The sequence below is a fragment of the Pelophylax lessonae genome (genome assembly GCF_965119305.1).
Source record: "Pelophylax lessonae genome assembly, chromosome: 2".
Taxonomy (NCBI): Eukaryota; Metazoa; Chordata; class Amphibia; order Anura; family Ranidae; genus Pelophylax; species Pelophylax lessonae.
Genome location: NC_138769.1, coordinates 299671409 through 299693591, shown reverse-complemented (window position 1 = coordinate 299693591; position 22183 = coordinate 299671409). Strand labels below are relative to the sequence as shown.

Genomic DNA, 22183 nt, shown 5'->3' with positions numbered 1-22183 from the left:
CTGCTTTGCCTGTAGTTCAAACATACCTCAATAGGACATGCTGCATCCAAGCAAACACTGGTCAAGTGTAAGGCTCCATTAAAGTCAATGCTGACCTATGTTTGACTTTCAAGCACCTATACGAGAAATACCCTTTAGGCTCTCCTTTATAGTGATATTAAAGCTTTGTTAAAAAAAAAAAAAAAACATAATAATAAATATACCCAGAAGTAAAATATTCAGGGTATTTAACTAGGAGTCCAAGATTAAGCTATATAAAAGTGTGGAGGGGGATTTTAAATATTTTATACTAAAGTAGTACTCAAGGCTGAGACTTTTTTTGCATGGATATAATAATTTTAAATATACAGTGCCTTGAAAAAGTATTCATACCCCTTGAAAATTTTCCACATTTTGTCATGTTATAACCAAAAACCTACATTTTTTATTGGGATTGTATGTGATAGACCAACACAAAGTGGCAAGATTGTAAAGTGGAAGGAAAATGATAAATGTTTTTCAATATTTTTTAGAAATAAAGATTTGAAAAGTGTGGCATGCATTTGTCTTTAAATTGCATTCATAAGTCATCTAATTAGTAAACGAGTCCACCTGTGTGTAATTTAATCTCAGTATAAATACAGCGGTCCTGTGAAGCCTTCAGAGGTTTGTTAGAGAACCTAAGTGAACAAACAGCATCATGAAGGCCAAGGAACACACCAGACAGACCAGGGATAAAGTTATGGGGAAGTTTAAAGCAGGGTTAGGTGATAAAAAAATATCCTAAGCTTTGAACTTCTCACGGAGCACTGCTCAAACCATCTGGCTTTTATGGAAGAGTGGCAAGAAGAAAGCCATTGTTGACGGAAAGCCATAGGAAGTCCCGTTTGTGAGAAGTCATGTGGGGGACACAGCAAACATGCGGAAGAAGGTGCCCTGGTCAGTTGAGACCAAAATTTTACTTTTTGGCCTAAAAAACTAACACTGCACATCACCCTGAACACATCATCCCAACTGTGGAACATGGTGGTTGCAGCATCATGTTGTGGAGATGCTTTTCTTTAGCAGGGACCGCAAAGCTGGTCAGAGTTTATGGAAGATTGATATAGCCAAATACAAGGCAATCCTAAAAGAAAACCTGTTAGAGTCTGCAAATGACTTGAGACTGGGGCGGAGGTTCACCTTCCAGCAGGACTACAACCCTAAACAGACAGCCAGAGCTACAATGGAATTGTTAAGATCTAAGAATATTCAGGTGTTAGAATGGCCCAGTCAAAATCCAGACCTAAATGCAATTGAGATTCTGTGGCAAGACTTGAAAATTCCTGTTCACAGACGCTCTTCCATCCAATCTGACAGATCTTGACCTATTTTACAAAGAAGAAAGGGCAAAAAGTTCACTCTCTAGATGTGCAAACCTGGTAGACATACCTAAAGATTTGCAGCTGTAATTGTGGTGAAAGGTGGTTCCACATGTGCAAGTATTGACTCAGGGGGGCTGAATACAAACACCCTCCACACTTTTCATATATTTGTAAAGAATTTTGAAAACCATTTATCATTTTCCTTCCACTTCACAATTATGTCCCACTTTGTGTTGGTCTATCACATAAAACCCCAATAAAATACATTTACGTTTTTGGTTGTAACATGACAAAATGTGGAAAATTTCAAGGGTTAGAATACTTTTTCAAGGCACTGTAATGCAAAATACTATTAAACTTTTACTTTTACCACCAGTCTATCAGTCTCCAGCTTATCTGGGTTCAGATGCTGATCGTTCCTGCACAGTCCTTGAGTCCTTAAAGTGATTGTAAATGTTTGATTTTTTTTTTTTCTTTTAAACAACAACCATATCCTACTTACCTACTCTGTGCAATGGTTTTGCACAGAGCAGCCCCAATCCTCCTTTTTTAGGGTCCCTGCCAGAAGCGTCTGGCTCATTCCCTAGCCGCACTGTGTGCTTCTGTTGACACATGCAGTGTCTTGGCTCTGCCCCCTGCTCCCTCCTCCCAGGCTGTGATTGAAAGCAGCAGGAACCAATTTCTCCGGCTGTTGCATCCGAGTCCTGTGAGGGAGAGAGAGCAATGCTGCGATTCTAAGGTACAGCTCTAGATTGAGATGGGGATCAGGCAAGTATACAGCGGGGCTACGGAGGTCACAGAACATTTTTTTTACCACTTTTGACCCGGACGATTTGACTGCTCAATGACCAGGCCCTATTTTGCGATTCGGCACTGCGTTACTTTAACAGACAATTGCGCGGTCGTGCAACGCTGTACCCAAACGAAATGGACGTCCATTTTTTCCCACAAATAGAGCTTTCTTTTGGTGGTATTTGATCACCTGTGCGATTTTTATTTTTTGCGCTATAAACAAAAAAAAGAGCGACAATTTTGAAAAAATTACAATATATTTTTCACATTCTTTTATATGAAATTCTCTCTCTCTCTCTCAAAAAAATAAAAAAAATAAAACTTTTTTTAAAATTTTAAGCCAATTTGTTTTCTGCTACATATTTTTGGTAAAAAAAAATCGCAATAAGCGTATTTTGATTGGTTTGCGCACACGTTATTGGTTTTACTAACTACGGGAAAGATTTATGTCTTTTTTTTTTTTTACTAGTAATGGCGGCGATCTGCGATTTTTTTTTGCGGGACTGCAACATTGCAGCGGACAGATTGGACCCCTAACTGACATTTTTGACACTTTTGGGGGTACCAGTGACATTACTACAGTAATCAGTTCCTGAAAATATGCACTGTTACTGTAAAAACTACACTGGCAGGGAAGGAGTTAACAGTATGTGTGATCAAGGGGTTAAATGTGTCTCTAGGGGCGTGATTCTAACTGTCAGGGGGCATGGCTTGTGAAGTAATCACAGAGACATGCGATCCTATATAGCAGGATCACATAGCCTCTGTGATCACTTCAGGGAGAATGACAGATGGCTGTGTCTACATCAGCCGCCTGTCCCGCTCTCTCAGCTGCGGGAGATCGCGAGTGACCAGCGGCCATTGGAGCCACCGGTCACACGCACTGGCTCCCCCCTAGAGTCTCCTGAGCGAGCGACGTAGTATAACGCCGCTTTGCCCAGGAGCAGCTGCCTGCCACAGCAAAACTGTGGTGGGCGGTCGTTATGTGGTTAATGCAAATCACTTCCTTCTCCTGCCCAGGACTACATGTCCCATGAGGCATTGCTTCTTACACGTTCACAAGCTCTCAGGCACTTACTGATATGTATTGACAGTGTAGTGAGCTGTATTTTCTTTTGTATTTTATGTAAACAAATAATGCATCCTGTATGTTGGCCAACTAATCGCCTGACCAACTAATAGATTATGAAAATAGTTCACAACTATATTTATGATCGATTATGTCGATTAGTTGTTTTAGCCCTGAAAAAAAAAAAATCCCTTGTTTACTTCTCCTAATGCTGCCTGTCAGCTCCTTCCCAGTCAGAAGCCCAATTTGTGGATGTTCAAATTCTTGGGCTCAGTTACTACGGCCTCTTGTGTGGACATTAATTTATTACGGTCTTATTTTGTGCTGCATTGAAAGCTGGCAACACAGTTAAGCCACTTGCCGATCAGCCGCCCTAATTAATACTGCAGCAGGTCGGCTCTGTCCTCTGAGACCTTAGTGGGGGGGGGGGGGCATGCACGTGCCAATTGGCTACAGGGGGAGCCAATCAGTAGGTCCGGTGGCTGCGATGTCTGCCGGGCACCCGCCATCGCTCCCCGTGGAGCCAGAACAGCGGTCTACCGTTGTTAACAAGACCCTGGGTCCCCAGTACGGTATTTGTACTTTGATAACATATCCCCTCTCAAGCGTCTCTTCTCCAGAGAGAATACGTTTAATACTTGTAGTCTTTCTTCATAGCTGAAGTCCTCCAGTTCCTTTTTTTAGAGTTGTTGCCCTTCTCCGGACTCTCTCCAGTTCCAGCAAATCCTTCCTGAGGACTGGTGCCCAGAACTGGACGGCATACTCCAGATGAGAGTCTTGTAGAGTGGGAGAATTATTGTTTCATCTCTGGAGCGAATCCCCTTTTTAATACATGCCAATATTATGTTGGCTTTGCTTGCAGCAGCTTGGCATTGCATGCCATTGCTGAGCTTGTCATCTACTAGGACCCCCAGGTCCTTTTCTATCTTTGATTTTCCCAAAGGTTCTCCCCCTAGTAACTTGCGTTCGTATTTCTGGCACGCAAATGCATAACCTTACATTTTTCAACATTAAATCTAATTTGCCATGTAGATGCCCACCCCATTATTTTGTTCAGGTTGGCCTGTAAGGTTTCCACATCAAAGAAGTTATTGCCCTGCTTAATTTAGTATTGTCCGCAAATATGGAGTTTGAGCTGTTTATCCCATCCTCTAGGTCTTTTATAAATAAATTAAATAGGGTTGGTCCCAGGACCGATCCTTGGGGGACCCCATTTTCCACACCAGACCATTCTGAGTACTCCCCATTTATCACCACCCTCTGGACTCGTCTCTGAAGCCCGCTTTTAATCCAGGTACTCACTCTATGGTCCATACCTACGTAGCTTAGTTTGTAAAGTAAACGTTTGTGGGGAACTGTATCAAATGCCTTTGAAAAATCCAGATACACCACATCCACAGGCCTTCCTTTATCTACAGGGAGTGCCGAATTATTAGGCAAATGAGTATTTTTGAGGATTAATTTTATTATTGAACAACAACCATGTTCTCAATGAACCCAAAAACTCATTAATATCAAAGCTGAATATTTTTGGAAGTAGTTTTTAGTTTTAGCTATTTTAGGGGGATATCTGTGTGTGCAGGTGACTATTACTGTGCATAATTATTAGGCAACTTAACAAAAATCAAATATACAGTATACCCATTTCAATTATTTATTTTTACCAGTGAAACCAATATAACATCTCAACATTCACAAATATACATTTCTGACATTCAAAAACAAAACAAAAACAAATCAGTGACCAATATAGCCACCTTTCTTTGCAAGGACACTCAAAAGCCTGCCATCCATGAATTCTGTCAGTGTTTTGATCTGTTCACCATCAACATTGCGTGCAGCAGCAACCACAGCCTCCCAGACACTGTTCAGAGAGGTGTACTGTTTTCCCTCCTTGTAAATCTCACATTTGATGATGGACCACAGGTTCTCAATGGGGTTCAGATCAGGTGAACAAGGAGGCCATGTCATTAGCTTTTCTTCTTTTATACCCTTTCTTGCCAGCCACGCTGTGGAGTACTTGGACGCGTGTGATGGAGCATTGTCCTGCATGAAAATCATGTTTTTCTTGAAGGATGCAGACTTCTTCCTGTACCACTGCTTAAAGAAGGTGTCTTCCAGAAACTGGCAGTAGGACTGGGAGTTGAGCTTGACTCCATCCTCAACCCGAAAAGGCCCCACAAGCTCACCTTTGATGATACCAGCCCAAACCAGTACTCCACCTCCACCTGGCTGGCGTCTGAGTCGGACTGGAGCTCTCTGCCCTTTACCAATCCAGCCACGGGCCCATCCATCTGGCCCATCAAGACTCACTCTCATTTCATCAGTTCATAAAACCTTTGAAAAATCAGTCTTGAGATATTTCTTGGCCCAGTCTTGACGTTTCAGCTTGTGTGTCTTGTTCAGTGGTGGTCGTCTTTCAGCCTTTCTTACGTTGGCCATGTATCTGAGTATTGCACACCTTGTGCTTTTGGGCACTCCAGTGATGTTGCAGCTCTGAAATATGGCCAAACTGGTGGCAAGTGGCAGCGGCATCTTGGCAGCTGCACGCTTGACTTTTCTCAGTTCATGGGCTGTTATTTTGCGCCTTGGTTTTTCCACACGCTTCTTGCGACCCTGTTGACTATTTTGAATTAAATGCTTGATTGTTCGATGATCACGCTTCAGAAGCTTTGCAATTTTAAAAGTGCTGCATCCCTCTGCAAGATATCTCACTATTTTTGACTTTTCTGAGCCTGTCAAGTCCTTCTTTTGACCCATTTTGCCCAAGGAAAGGAAGTTGCCTAATTACATAGTTACATAGTTACATACATAGTAGGTGAGGTTGAATAAAGACAATAGTCCATCCAGTTCAACCTGTGTAGGTGTGCGTGGCTGTACTCATCTCACATACCCCTGAATGTTCTGATCCTTGAGATGTAAGTCTAAGAGTCTTTTGAAAGCCACCATACTACCCGCAGAAACCACCTCTTGTGGTAGAGAATTCCACAATCTTGTAGCCCTAACAGTAAAGAACCCCCCACGTTGCCTGTGGTTAAAACGCTTCTCCTCTAATCGCATTGTATGCCCTCGAGTCCTCATGCAATCCCTTCGAATGAACAGCTTTTTTTCTAAGCTGGGATCCCCATTAAGATATTTATAAATTGCTATCATGTCCCCCCTCAGACGTCTCTTCTCCAGGGAGAATAAATCGAGCGATTGTAGACGCTCTTCATAGTCAAGGTCCTCCAATCCCCTAATTAGTTTAGTTGCCCTTCTCTGGACTCTCTCCAGCTCCAACACATCCCTCCTGAGGACTGGCGACCAGAACTGGACAGAATACTCCAGATGCGGTCGGACCAGAGTTTTATAAAGTGGAAGGATTATAGTCTTATCTCTGGAATACATCCCTTTCTTTATGCATGATAATATTCTGCTGGATTTGGCAGCTGCCTCTTGACATTGCATGCTGTTGCCTAATCTATCATCAACCAAGACTCCCAGATCCTTCTCCATTTTTGATTCCCCCAAGGGTTCCCCTCCTAACGTGGATTGTGTTTTTATGTTTTTAGTCCCCAAGTGCAAAACCTTACACTTCTCCACGTTAAACCTCATTTGCCATGTCGTTGCCCACTCTGTAATTTTGTCCAGGTCATTCTGTAGGATATCTGCTTCATGCTGTGCAGTTATTGCCCTGGCCAATTTTGTGTCATCTGCAAAAACTGATAACGCACTACTGATCCCGTCCTCAATGCTGTTTATGAATAAATTGAACAAGGTTGGTCCCAGGACTGAGCCCTGGGGCACCCCGCTTACAACCTCAGACCAGTCTGAGTATGCGCTGTTTATTACCACCCTTTGGACACGCCCTTTAAGCCAATTCCGTATCCAAGAGCAAACTCTGCTGTCGATACCTGCAGACCTTATTTTATAAATTAAGCGCTTGTGGGGAACTGTATCAAACGCCTTAGCGAAATCCAAGTACACCACATCCACTGGTCTCCCCCTATCTAGCTCACAGCTTACCTCCTCGTAGAATGCTAAGAGATTGGTTTGACAAGAACGCCCATTTGTAAACCCGTGCTGATTACTGCTGATGATGTTGTTGTCTTTAGCAAACTCTACGATATAGTCCCTTATCATCCCCTCCAGAAGTTTACATACTATTGATGTCAAACTGACAGGCCTATAATTTCCCGGGATATGCCTCTGGCCCTTTTTGAATATTGGAATCACGTTAGCTTTCTTCCAATCCCCTGGTACATCTCCTGTCCTAATACTGTCAGCAAAGATCAGGAACAGTGGTCTGGATATAACCTTACTGAGTTCCTTGAGTACTCTCGGATGTACACCATCCGGGCCTGGTGATTTGTTTGTGTTAAGTTTATCCAGCCTTTCCCTGATTTCACCCTCTGTTAGCCATAGTGGCAAATCCTGTGTATTACTACTAACCATACAGTCATGGTCAGTGTACCCCTCCGTTTCCTGTGTAAAGACTGACGAGAAAAAAGCATTCAGCACGGTTGCTTTTTCAGTGTCCTCTGTAACCATCCCCCCATCATCGCTAATTATGTGTGCAATATGCTCTGCCCTAGTTTTTTTGCTGTTGATATATTTAAAGAATTTCTTTGGGTTTTTTTTTACTATCCTCCGCTATTTGTCTCTCAAAGTTGATTTTAGCCATTTTGATTTCGTGTTTACTTTTCTTATTTGCCTCCTTGTATTGCTCGAAAGCCAATACAGTGCCCTCTGATTTATATTTCTTGAAGGCCAATTTTTTTCCCCTAATAAGTTTTTTAACGCTACGGTTTAGCCAGCCAGGTTTGGCTTTGTCTCTTCTAAATTTATTTCCCATAGGAATGCACTGCAAGATGCCTTTGCTTAATATGTTCCTAAAGCATTCCCATTTTTCCTCTGTGGTCAGGGATCCCAGGGTTTGGTCCCAGTTTACCCTTTCCATCAATGAGTACAATTTTGGAAAGTTTGCCCTTCTGAAGTTTAGGGTTCTTATGTTCCCCACTTGCCTTGTTATATTGTTATTTATACTAAATGTGATCATCCTGTGATCGCTAGAGCCCAGGTTGTCCTGAACTACTACCTCCGAGATTATGTCTGGGTCATTAGTGATCAATAGATCCAGGACTGCATTTTCTCTAGTCGGAGAATCTACCAACTGTGACATGTAATTATCCAGTAAGGTTTCTGTGAATCGGCGGGCCTTCTGTGAGTGTGCAGTCCCCTCATCCCAGTCAATGTCAGGATAATTGAAGTCCCCCAATATGATGACTGATCCCAATTTTGCCACTTTACTCATTAGTGCTAAGGATTCCAGCTCTACCTCCTCCCCTTGGTTAGGTGGCCTATAGCAAACCCCCACAATTACTTTCCCCTTTTCTCCTTCCCTATGGAGTTCAACCCACACAGATTCTAACTCCATACTCATCCCTTCCGTAATGTCACTCCTTTCTATCACCTTTATATTGTTCTTGACATAGAGACATACCCCTCCCCCTCTTTTTCCTACCCTGTCCTTCCGGTACACCGAATACCCTTGGATATTGGCCAGCCAGTCATGTGAGGGGTCGAACCAAGTCTCTGTTATTCCCACAAGGTCTATGTCCTCCTCATGTACTAACATTTCCAACTCATCCATTTTATTAGCTAGGCTCCTGGCATTAGCATATACCCCTCTTAGTTTTACGGAAGTTGAGCGCAATTGGTGGTTATGTTTATTCCTGTTTGGTCTGAGGTTTTCCCGCACAGACCTACCGATTGGCGTTGTGGGCCTACTGTCGCTGCTGACCCTACAACTGCCTTCAGTCCTCTGCTCCCTCCTGACTGATTCTACTTCTGAGTATATTATGCACACCTGATATAGGGTGTTGATGTCATTAGACCACACCCCTTCTCATTACAGAGATGCACATCACCTAATATGCTTAATTGGTAGTAGGCCTTCGAGCCTATACAGCTTGGAGTAAGACAACATGCATAAAGAGGATGATGTGGTCAAAATACTCGTTTGCCTAATAATTCTGCACTCCCTGTAAATGGCAGCTCACTTCTTCATGAAAGGTTAATAGATTGGTCTGGCAAGAGCGATTTTTCATGAATTCATGCCAATTTCTACTAATGATACAATTTTCATTACTAATTTCTTGTATAAAGTCCCTTATCATCCCCTCCAATATCTTACAGAATATTGATGTTAGGCTTACCGGCCTGTAGTACCCCGGGATATATCTCGGCCCTTTTTTAAATATTGGTACCACATTGACTTTTTTCCAATCAGCTGGTACCATTCTGGTCAGTAGACTATACCATAAAAATCAGGAACAATGGTCTGGCTATCACCTGGCTGAGTTCCTTAAGGACCCTCGGGTGTAAGCCATCTGGTCCCGGTGACTAAATTATGTTAAGTTTTTCAAGTCTAGTTCTGAGTCTGTCTTCTGTTAACCATGAGGGTGCTTCCTGTGACATATTAACTTAAACATTACAAGCTTGGTTAATGTAGCCCATACAATTCTTTTGTGAAGACTGAGGAGAAGAATTTATTTAGCGCCTTCGCCTTCTCTCTGTCCTTTGTAGCCAGATTCCCTTCATCGTCCTTTATGGGGCCAATGTGTTCTGGCCTCAATTTCTTACTTTTTTTTTTATTCTCTTCCGCTATGCGCCTTTCGTGTTCTATTTTAGCCACCCTAATTTCGCTCTTACATTTCTTATTGCATTCTTTGTAATTTTGGAATGCTGCCAATGACCCCTCAGCCTTTTATTTGTTGAAAGCCGTCTCTTTAGTTTTTATATGCATTTTTACGCTGGAGTTTAGCCACCTAGGGTTTATTTTAGCGCTTTTAAACGTATTCCCCGTTTGAATGCACTGGCCAATACTTTTATTTAGTATGTTCTTAAAGCACTCCCATTTTTCCTCCGTGTTCTTTGTTGATAATATTTTATCCCATTTTATATTGTCTAGCAAGGAGCGCAGTTCAGGGAAATTGGCTCCTTTGAAAATCAGTGTCATTGTATTACCCTTGTGTTTCCTATTTATATGATTAATACTGAAACTAATTGACCTATGGTCACTGTTTCCTAAATTTCCCCGTATTTCTATATCCGCAATCAGGTCTGTATTGTTAGTAAATCAGTAGGTCTAGTAACGCATTGTTTCTCGTTGGTGCGCTCACCATCTGACCCATGATATTGTCCAGCAAAACATTTAGGAAATGGCGAGCCATAGATGAATGCACGGTTCCTTCTGCCCAGTCTATATCCGGATAATTGAAGTCCCCCATTATAAAGATATTTCCCATCCTTGCTGCCATTCCAAGCAGCGATAGGAGGTCCACCTCCCTTTGGTTGGGGGGCCTATAGCATACACCCAACATTACTTACCCCATAGTACCTTCCCTTTGAAGCTCTACCCATAAGGATTCCACCTCCACCCTAGCCCCATTAGTTATATCGTCCCTCATATTTACTTGCAGATTGTTCTTGATATATAGGCATACCCCTCCCCTTTTTTTGTCCTTACTATCTCTACGATAAAGAGAATACCCCTGGATGTTTGCCAGCCCATCAGGAGAGCCATCAATCCAAGTCTCCTAGATTCCCACAAAATCAAAATCCTCCTCATAGATTAACTAGCTCCAGTTCTCCCATCTTGCTGGCCAGACTGCTAGCATTAGTATACAAACCTCGTAATTTTGTCCGGTAGCATACTGTATCCCCATTAGATCCTCGATAGAGGTTATGAGGCTTCACTTTCGTTTTTTTCCAGCCTACCTACCTTGGGTTTTGGATTTCTGGTTACCCTACCATTAATGCCCCCAATAATGTCTGCTGAACCTTGCTCCCCGCTGGCTAATTGAACATCTGGACCCCCCCCCCCCCATAACCTAGTTTAAAATCCCCTCTAACTTTTTGGCCAGCTTCTCTCCCAGTACGGCTGCACCCTCCCCATTTAGGTGCAGTCCATCCCTACTAAAGTTCTATTCTGTACAAGGAACAATCTTTAATGTTGTGTAATAGAGGATGATAGGGCTGTAGGCCAGAGGTAGGCTACCTGCCTGTTTTTTGGATGGCCTCTGCCACCCCCCTTCTTTCACTATCCTTTGCCCAGGAACCCCTCGGCTATCACAGGAGGCCCTTCCACCCAGTTTTTACCTGCACCTTCTCACCTCTTGCACTGTTCTCCCTCCCCACAGCACATGCGCCTGGGACTACACAGACTATCTGTGCTGGGACTCTGGGCCACTTGGCGTGACATTACCTAAGAACCGGAGCTATAAGCCTATGCTTATAGTTCAAAGGGCTCTCTTGTAATGTAATGCTAAGTGGCCCTGGCATCTTGTCTTTCAATCAGAGAATGCTTTACATTCATTCAAAACATGCAAAGCATTCTCTTAATGGCACCTGTGCCGAGGGTCCCACCTTCTGTGTTCAATAGGCAGGAGTGCAGTCGCACAGCATGGGACCTAGAAGCAAGTGGAGGAGTAGTGTTGTCTACTTCAGTGATTTCCAGTTTCCAGAGTCATTGGTCAGATATGGTATATACATGGTTACCTTGGTCCAAGCTGGACCAATGTAACTATGTATAATATAGCCATGGAATTATTCTTTAAATCTTCCACACGTTCCTGACTGTTACTGGCATAGGGACTCTATACAATGTTTTTTTAGACTGACATTTTACTGTCAGTTTATATATTTGCTTTATTCCAGCTAGTCATTTGCCATATTAAATTTGTTTTTCTCTACTTTCCTTTTTTTTTCCTTTTCTAATTTTCTCTAGTTTTTCTCCTTATTTGCCATATTTTATTTTACTTTACCTTATCTTTTTTTATTCTATTTCATTTTACTTTGTTTCATTCATTTTGATTCCTTTATTTTTTATTATTATTTTTGCGTTTTCAACGGGCCCTTAGAATAGTCTTTCCCTTTTCTTTTAAATTAGTTTAATGGTTAAAAACACATTTAAGTGCTCCACATGGCTTAATTGGCTATCTAATCGGTTAATTGGAACCTTTGATTGCCTAGTATATTTAAGATAGCCTTCAGCTAGGGGGCGCTATGTCCTGACGAAGCTGGTATGTCCAGCGAAACACATAGACGTTACGTGGTTGGATTGCTGCTACCGGTTTGAGCTGGGGCTCTGAAGCACGGAGCCGAATCACTCTGCCTGTTTTGCTTGGGGGTTCCTTGTCCACCGAGACACGATCACTCCGTTTAGGGAAGTTCATCTTTACCCTTCCATCGTGGTTTGGTCTGCAGGTGCGGCCACAATATGCTACTGTGAGTGGCTCCCGATTGATCGGTGGAACCTGAGGTCTGGTCAGCTGGGCGCTGTTTGTACTGGTGCCGCATTTGGCTGTATGTAATCACGCTATTCACATTTCTATTTGGAATACTTAGCCTCCCGCTGCTGAAGCTTAAGAATATGTGACAGCCTTCCCTCATTCCACCTGTTTGTTTGCCGTACACGGTCAAGTGCAAATTACACTGCTAGGATGATGTCTTCCCTACCTGCAAGCCAGACACCTCGGAGATAAGGTTTGAGGAGACCTTACAACATTGCATTTACCTCTATCCCCATATCTTTGGGTCTGAATACATTTAGAGTGGAGAGCGGTTCACATGATTTGCATAAAACTTTGTTTTGTTTTATTTATGGAATGACTTGTCGTAATAGGATTGGCTATCAGGAGCAAACCACTCCATGACTATTTGCCAAATACCGCATACTGATTAATACAGGTGTTTCCTGTGTTTGGCGTACTACCTTCACTCCCCCCAGTCCAGATCTGCTTATGGCAGTTACTCATATGCTGGCCGGTGGGCTGTCTCATCCCTTCAAGCTTAACCAATTCCTGCAATTTAGAGCACTCGCCATACCTTTTTCACCGCAAGCTACTGATCCCTTTGTTGTCCATACAGACTCTGTAATTGTCTACCATATATCTGACGATTTGGATCGCTTGGCGGACTGCTTGTTCATCTTAACCTTCATTAGCCACGGTTGAGGATAGTGACATTTGCTACTTGGGTCTTATAGCCAGTGGACTCTGTCCCTGCATATGTCCACTGTGTCAGCCTTATGATGGTATTCGATATGAGTTTGTCTTAGTCAATCCATCATTTTACATGTATTTGGTCCTTATATGCATTCTATTTCACCAGCTGTTTTCTTTTCAGTGGTTAGCGATTACTTCGGATGCTCATGACACATCGCCTGTATTATCTGTACAATATATATCTTCATTCCTGCCATAGTTTTTCACAGGATTACTCTTATTAGCGATACACACTGTTTAGATTGTTTAGATCACCATTTATATGTGGATTGTTATCCTGCTTTGCTTTCTCTCCCCCCTACATTGGCATGTGATCCCCTGCATGTGTGATTGACGGCATCTGTGGAATTGGAGGCATCTATCCTGAGGCGCATTTAGTTCCTTTTTGTTAGTGCCCAGATTTTTTAATTTTTGATTTTTGCTCCTTATCATTCCGGCAGTGCCGTCCACAGTACATGTTGGGTTTTGCTCCTGGCTCGAATTGTTCGCAGTCACCTGTGTGTCAACCATCATTTTTGGCTTGATACCGGGTGGCTGCCTTCAGCTGAGCTGTTGCCCCTCTATCGGTTTATTCAATTTGTGAACCATCATTTATGTCATATATTCTGTGATTATTTATATTGCTCTTTTGGTAGCTGCAGCTCACCAACAGTATGTGTTTTGGTTTTAATCACCACAATGTTTTTTTTATAGTGGTGAGGTGGAAGGTTTGTTTTTAAATTATACACTGGAACTGTATGTCTTATTTTTTGAATTAATACATTTGATACAATTTTCATTAGGAACTGGTTTCTGTGTCATCTGTGTTGACCCATCCATTGTTATACCCCTGCTACTCTAATCAATGGCGCTTTTTTGGGCAATCCCTCTTTTTCTAGTTGTCCCAATTCTTTTTTATATGCTGTAGATTTGCCATTTGAGTTCCGCTCTTTTGAGCGAGTGGGTACTATTTATATTCAATAAATTTAATTCCTTAATTATTTTTTTATTTATTTGAACCTTTCCTCTTCTTGTTTGTTACTCTACTACAATTTTTTTTTACTTTACAGAATGGCAAATGGTTTTCCTGGAAATACATTAGGGTTAGGGTATGTTACCAGCAAAGATGAAAATATTGTTTAGCAAAGTTCTGTGTGTGTAATTTGTACAATGCATACAGTAAAAGTTGCACTGACATCTTTTTTTGCAAATTGTACATACTCACATGAAGTGTGATCCTGCTGTTGTTGACCTGAATGATCATAGGAAGTATCTCAGGAATCTTCTCATCCTCTAGGAAAGGTCCTAGGTGGGTTATTGCAGAAACTGGTATCTTGGAGCAAAAATCCTCAATCCACATTTGTAGAAATCCATTACGCTCAGCAAGTGGGGAGAAGGAGGCTGCAGCTGGGCCGATATCAAAGTGCAGTGTGACACAAGGTGCGGATGGGGAAGAAGGTGGAGTACCAGGAATACTTGTCATTGAGACTGGTAGAGGTAAAAATAGAAGTTGTGATGATTTTATAAGGTGTAGTACAGTATTACTGTAGCAAGATTCAACCTAAATATACCAAAAGAGGTTTTGTGATATTTTGCTATTGTATTAGTGTTTACATTCAAATGCAATACTGCAAGTTCAATTCTGTGCTAGCCCCCCAAACTCATGCAAAAAATAATGCTTGTTTTTCCAGAGGATGATTTATCAGAGAGACCCATGGTCTTGCAATCTTCCCCCTGCCCATTCTGGAAGTGTTGACCGAACCACCAAAGCAGCTTTTTTTAGCCACTAGCCTTGCCTCTCGTCTACATCATCGTGCACAATACATTTTACTTTATGACTTTGAGGGCCAGGCCACATTCCAGCACCGGAAAGAAGAGGAATGCAGCACGAGCTGCTGCAAAAGCATCAGTTAAGGCAAGTATTTCTCTCTTTTAGATCCACCCTAAGCAAATATTTTGCATATGCTGGAAGACGGGTGGTGGGGGCAATTAAATTTTATAGGCCAGCTCGTATTTCAGCTTTAAATGTAATTTCCATCAATTTTAAGACAGCCTTGTATAAAATTTTGCATCATATTTGCTCTATACATGTTTTAGGATTTGAACACTTTCGGGGTAAAAAAAATAGATTTTTGTACTTACTGTAAAATCCATTTCTCTGAGTTAATCAACAGACACAGCGCTCCATAGATCATACCAATGGGTTATATTGCCTCCTCCAGAAGGAGGACTAGGAACAAACACCTGGCTCTGCTCATGGGTTGTCCTCAGCTGGTATATAACCCTCTCTCTGCTCTAGGTAATCAGTTAAGTAGTAAGCAGAATTAGAAGTATCAAAACTCCTTAGGGGGTTGGTGCTGTGTCCGTCGATTTTACGGTAAGTAGCGCTTTATAGATCATAACTACTGGGACGTCCAAAAGCAGTGGCAAACGGAAAATGAGAGGTTGGGAAAATAACCCAAGGCAAAACAGAGGAGCCCTAACTAGGACACAAGAGCCTTAATTGGGTCACAGGAGCCCCATCTGAAGAATAAAAATTAAGAAAAACATCCCTCAGCAGCCTGCAAAACATTGTGGCTGAAGGAAGCATCCACAAATGCCAAAGTATCTACTTTGCAGAACCGACGACCAAGTGGCCGCCTTGCAAACTTGCAATATTGATGCTTCATGACAGAAAGCCCAAGAACTACTCAGCGCCCTAATAGAATGCGCCACGTCCGTAACCACAAAAAGCGAGTCTGACCTCCGAAAGGCCTCTGTAATTGCCAGATACTGAATTGCACGAACCACATCCAAGGTATGCAAAGCAAATTCCTCTATATCCCTATGAACCACCAAATAGGGACTGCAACAGGATAATGCTGCCAATTCCGATACCCTGCAGGCCGAGGTAATAGCCACCAACAATGTCACCTCCTGGGATAACGGAGGCAAGAGGATCTCCCGAATATTCTCAAATGGAGGTTTCTGGAGAACCGAAAGCACTAAATTTAAATCCCATGGTGGCAAAAGAAACCGTAAAGGTGGAGCCATATGTCGAATTCCATGAAGGAAGGTACCAACTAAAGAGTGCTTGGCTAGGGGTCACTGAAAGAAGATTCCCAAGGCAGACACCTGGCCTTTGATTAGTACTCAAGGCCAACTTCTGTTCAAAGCCCTGTTGAAGAAAGGCTAAGACCAGAGCCACAGAAAAGTATAGAGGATGACCACCAATCGACTCACAACAAGAAATGTACGCTTTCCACGTACGATAGTATAACTTGCTGGAAGATGACTTCCTTGCCTTCACCATAGTAGGGATCACTGATCCAGGTAAACCTCCACCCCTCAGTACCTGGCTTTCAATAGTTAAGCCATTAAAAACAGCTGTAAAAGTAGGATGGTAGCTCAGTCCTTGGGACAACTGGTCTTCTCTGAGAGGAAGCTCCCCAAGGGGCGTTTATGGGCAAAAGAATAATCGGAAGATCCTGGCCCTTGATTCCTCGCAGGAACCGCGGAAGAAGCCTAAGCCGAGGAGGATACTGGCCTTACCTTGTCCCTTGGACGCCTGTGGCATCCGCACAAGGAGATTCAGGACCTAAAAAAAAAAAAAAAAAAACTGAAAAAAACAAAAAAAACGTTGTCCCCCTTTCTGGGTACCCCCAAGAGAAACATTTTGCGGACCTTTGACACTCAAAAGAGAGGTCCACGGGCAGGAAACCAGTGAAGATTTCCCCCCCACCCCAATAATGGGTCAGGGCAGACCTTCATGCTGAAGGGGTCTTGTCTGCGGGTCCGGAGAAGCTAGCTCTAGGCTTACCAGACCAAGGTTACTTGGAACCCCCCCCCCCCCCCAGGGAAGATTTGAAATATTTATTTCCCGGGAAACATGAAAGAATTTCCTATGGGCTCAGAAGGAGGGCATCCGTCTGCGACAAGGCTTCTTCCCTTTCCTAGACTGTGGAAGGAAGGTAATCCCCCCCCCCCCCTTTGTGAGACCCTTAATGATGTCATCCAGGGTAGCCCCAAACAGGCGATCGCCTTGAAAAGGCAGATCAATGAGAACTTTCTTAGAGGCTTGGTCTGCGGACCAATTCTTAAGCCACAGCACGCGCCTAATTACCACCCCTGAAACAAAGTTTGGACAGCATAGGAGCTGTATCCAAAGCTGCATCACAAGTAAACTGCAGCCCAACTAACTGGCCTGCTAAATCAACATAGGCAGCGGGAACCTTCTTATTCCCCAGACCCTGGCGCAAAAGCTTGGCCCATTCAGTTAGGGTCTGAGACACCCGGGCTGAGGCAAAGACTGGCTGCAATGCCAAGCCAGCCATAGTAAACATGCTGCGCACCACAGCCTCTGCTTTCCTGTCAGTCGGGTTCTTAAAGGGCGGGGATTCCTCTACTGGGATCATGGTTGCTTTAATACAACCTGGAAACAGGATGGTCCACTTTTTTAAAAGGAACTCCTCAAAACGTTTGGGGACCACAAAGGGTCATTTTGGTTGTTCCCATTACTCACAGGAAAACCTGTCAAAATAAGGCACATAAGGAAACACCTTTGGAGTGCAAGGTGACTTAAGCATACCAAAGGACACAGCCACATCCTCCATTATTAAAGTCTCACGCACTGCAGTGATATGTGCGTCTACCAGCGTCTTTTTAATTCACTGCTGTGACCATAGAGGAATCATTCTCCCTATCGGATGGATCTGGGGGTGTGATATTAAGCCCCCCTGGAGGGGCTGCGTCCAGGGCCGTATCAGGCTCAGAATCAGATGCGACAGACTGAGCCGGGGAAGGCAGGAGATGCTTTCTCCTGGGCCTTTGCCCACACTCCTCTTCCACCCGGGACACTAAGGACTGCATGACTGCCGTTAGTGCAACCATGGGAAGCTGGGGTTCTGAGGGACCTGCTACCTCCATGAGGGGGTCAGTAGAGGAGATGTCACCCTGAGGCTCCGTAAGGAAAGGAAGACCTTGCAGTACAAAAACAATCTTTTGGCATCCCTAAAGGATGCCCCCAAGGCTCAGGGTACCTATTAGCAGAGAGAGATAACAGGGGACCCCCAAGGAGTCACCCGACCGACCGGAGAAATGCAGAGAATTCGGACCCAGAAACACCATGGACGCCATCCCTTTTCATATGTCCTGGGCACAGGAAGAGGACCCGAGGAGGAAGAGGTGGAGCTTCGGCATCCCCACTAGTTTTCGGTCATCTCCAGCATCTCCCGGACTAAGGAAAAATGGCGCGGTGACATCGGGCTAAACAAACATGACCACCAGTCGGAGACCAGCCAGATCAAGGGAAAATGGCCACCATGACATCATCAGGCTTCTCCAACATGGCCGCCAGCAGCTACAGACGCCGAAGCATGCTGTCAGGATCTTCCCTGCACCCTTTGCAACGTTTCACCCTCTGCAAGGAAACCCCCCCTGAAGGTACTCTACTCCACAGATAAGACACACATTAGGGGAGACTCCGCTGCGCACTCTGCATCGGTCTCTGCACTGGTACCCCCCGGCACTACATCAACACTGCAACCACTTAGGGCATGCGCCTAGGGGTCTCCTACACTGGGACCCCTCGAGACTACCAGGGCAGGACGCATACTATCCCAGGACCCTTACAGAGTTGGGATAGTGGGGGAGACCGCTGCATCCTCTGCCCTGGGACCCCCATCAGACTCTAGGTCCAGACAGTGGGGGGAAGCCCAGCTCACTCAGGGATTTTAGGATGATAGGAGGGACCGACCGTCCCTAGAGGTTATCCACATCCACCCAAAAATAACGCCGAAAGGGGAGAGGGGGGACTGTAGTTACCCTTTCATGGTGCAGGTAACGCTCCAGACAGAATCCTTGCCACCGAAGTAGGGGAGCTTTCGGCAAAGGGACCGATGTGACTCAGACCCACGGCCAGTAGTATGCGACCCTGCGAGATGTTTACCTCATGGGCCAGCCTATGTCTGTGAGGCTATATTGTCCCTGAGGCAGATCTGCTGTCTGCACACGCATGCTGGCAGGGCTGGGGAGACCACTGGATCTAGATTATCCAGCTCGTTGCCCAGTCCGGCAGTTGATTGTAGATCTCCCAAGGGGAAAAAAAAAAAAAATGCAAGGAAGGAGAAAAAAACTGCTAGGACTAAGAGATCCCAGCTGGGAGCCTAGCCGCTTGCCGATCGCCCACAGTATATTTACTGAGGCAGTCAGCCCCTCCTGGGCAAAGCGACGTAGTACTACGTCGCCCAGGAGCCTGTAGGGGCGAGCGCGCACCGCCGGAGGCACGCTCCCGCCCCGCTCGTTCACGGCCATCCCCTCGCGAGTGACCGGCGGCTCCCCGCTGGAGAGGAAGAAAGGCAGGCGGCTGATGTAAACAAAGCCACCTGTCATTCTCCCTGGTGTAACTGCAGAGACTATACGATCACGCCCCTAGGGACACACTTAACCCCTTGATCACTAATAAAGTTAACCCTTTCCCTGCCAGTGTCATTTTTACAGTAACAGTGCATATGTATAGCACTAATTACTGTAGTAATGTCACTGGTACTCCCCAAAAGTGTCAAAAATGTCAGTCAAGGATCCGATCTGTCCACCGCAAAGTCGCAGTCCCGAAAAAAAAAAAAAAATTTGCAGATCGCCGCCATTACTAGTTAAAAAAAAACAATAAAAATGACATAAATCTTTCCCTTTGTTAGTAAACGCAAAAACTTTTGCGCAAACCAATCAAAATATGCTTATTGTGATTTTTTTTTATCAAAAATATGTAGCAGAAAACAAATTGGCCTAAAATGAAAAAATTAGATTTTTACATTTTTTGGGGGGAATTTCATATAAAAAAATGAGAAAAATATTATTTTTTTAAAATTGATGCTCTTTTTTGTTTATAGCGCAAAAAATAAAAAAATCGCACAGGTGTTTAAATACCACCAAAAGAAAGCCCTGTTTGTGGGAAAAAAAGGACGTCAATTTCATTTGGGTACAGTGTCGCACGACCGCGCAATTGTCCGTTAAAGTCACGCAGTGCCGAATCGAAAAAATTGGATTTTTGACTTACCGTAAAATCCTTTTCTCTTAAGCTCATTGACAGACGCAGTCCTCTTTGATTAATATCAGTTGGGTTATACTGCCCCCTACAGGAGTAGGACACTAGGCAGGAAAAACGTTCTGGCCACACCTTAGGGGCAGTCCCAGAGGGTATATCCTCTCTCTCCCTACTACAGGATGTCAGTTATGTAACAAAGCAGTGTCAGAGAATTTAACCCAACCCAACTCAAAAATAGAGGGGCGGGTACTGCGTCTGTCAATGAGCTTAAGAGAAAAGGATTTTACGGTAAGTCAAAAATCCAATTTTCTCTGTCGCTCATTGACAGACGCAGTCCTCTTTGATTAATATCAGTAGGGACGTCCCAAAGCAGTGCCACAAATGAGGGGTGGGATAACGGAAATCAAAATCCAATTCAGAAGGCCCAACCGGTGCCAACCAGAAGTCTTAAAGGCTCATCGGACAAAAGGATGAGACTCAACTGAAAACCCAACAGAAAAAAACCCTCGAGGTAGACCACCAGTCTCCTCAAAAAGCGGCCTGCAGTACCTTGCGGCCAAAAGAGGCATCCGCCGATGCCAGCACATCAACTTTATAAAATTTTGTAAAGGTATGAACCGACGACCAGGTAGCCGCCTTGCAAACCTGAACCACTGACGCCTGATGGCGGAAGGCCCAGGAAGCACCAAGCGCCCGAGTGGAGTGCGCCTTAACAGGGAACGGAGGAACCCGACCCTTAATAGAATAAGCCTGTACCACCGTCTGTCTTATCTAGAGATGGTCGCGGCAGACGCAGGCAACCAACGAAGGCACAATTGGTGAAATACCTCTGGATGAAGAGACCCCCCTTGATCCAGAATCTGACGGCTGAGAAAATCTGCCTGCCAATTTTCCACCCCCGGAATGAATACCGCGGAGAGAGCTGGAACAAATCGTTCCGCCCAACGAAGGATGCCGGCCACTTCTACGGCCGCCAGGACACTCTTGGTGCCCCTCTGGTGATTGACGTAAGCCACTGCCGTGGCATTGTCCGACTGAATCCACACCGGGCTGCCCCGGAGCTACTCGGTCCAGTGAATCAGACAAAGTCTGATCGCTCTCAGTTCCAATACATTTATGAGTAACCTGGATTCTTCCAGGGACCAGAGCCCCTGAGCAGATCGTCTGCCGAGAACCCCACCCCACCCGGATAGACTGGCATCCGTGGTGACAATCGTCCAATAGATTGGAAGAAATGACTTCCCCTGACTGAGCATTGATGACCGAAGCCACCAAACCAGAGATTCCCTGGTCCGTTCGCTCAGCCGGATCCGATTGTCCAGGGAATCGGGATTCCGGTTCCATTTGAGAAGAATCTCCTTTTGAAGAATCCGGGTATGAGACTGGGCAAACGGTACTGCCTCGAAGGAGGCCACCATCAGTCCCAGAACCCTCATGCAAGTCCGCAGGGAAGGCCAGTTGACGGACAATAATAACTGAGTCGCCGACTGAATCTTCCGGAGTTTCTCCGCCGGGAGAAACACTTTTGCCAAGGATGTATCCAAAGTTAGGCCCAGATAGTTCAGTCTCCTGGTGGGGACCAGGGATGATTTCTGCCGGTTCACCAGCCACCCGAACTCTTCCAAAGAGATCATAGTGATCTCCAAGTTTAGCAACAGAGCCTGCGGAGACTCCGCACGGAGTAGAAGGTCGTCTAGGTAGCCTAGAACCGAAATGCCCCGCTGTCGCAACAGTGCCAAAACTGGGGCCAAGACCTTTGTGAAGACCCGGGGAGTAGAGGCGAGACCAAAGGTAACGCCGCAAACTGATAATGGTTCTCTCCCACGGAAAAGCGAAGAAAACGCTGATGTCCTGCGTAAATGGGAATGTGAAGATAGGCATCCTTGATGTCTATGGACGCCAGAAAATCCCCCTGATGCAGGGAGGCCAC

The 22183-nt window shown here is 44.5% G+C and overlaps 1 protein-coding gene across 2 annotated transcripts in view; it reads right to left on the bottom strand.

The window, feature by feature from the left end:
- Nucleotides 1-22183, bottom strand: part of BLTP3A (bridge-like lipid transfer protein family member 3A) — a 211009-nt gene that overhangs the window by 25165 nt on the left and 163661 nt on the right. For both annotated transcript variants that reach the window (XM_082247047.1, XM_082247048.1), the window contains one exon: nt 14458-14720. In XM_082247047.1, the coding sequence (XP_082103173.1) occupies nt 14458-14720 (263 nt within the window). The remainder of the gene's footprint in view (nt 1-14457; nt 14721-22183) is intronic.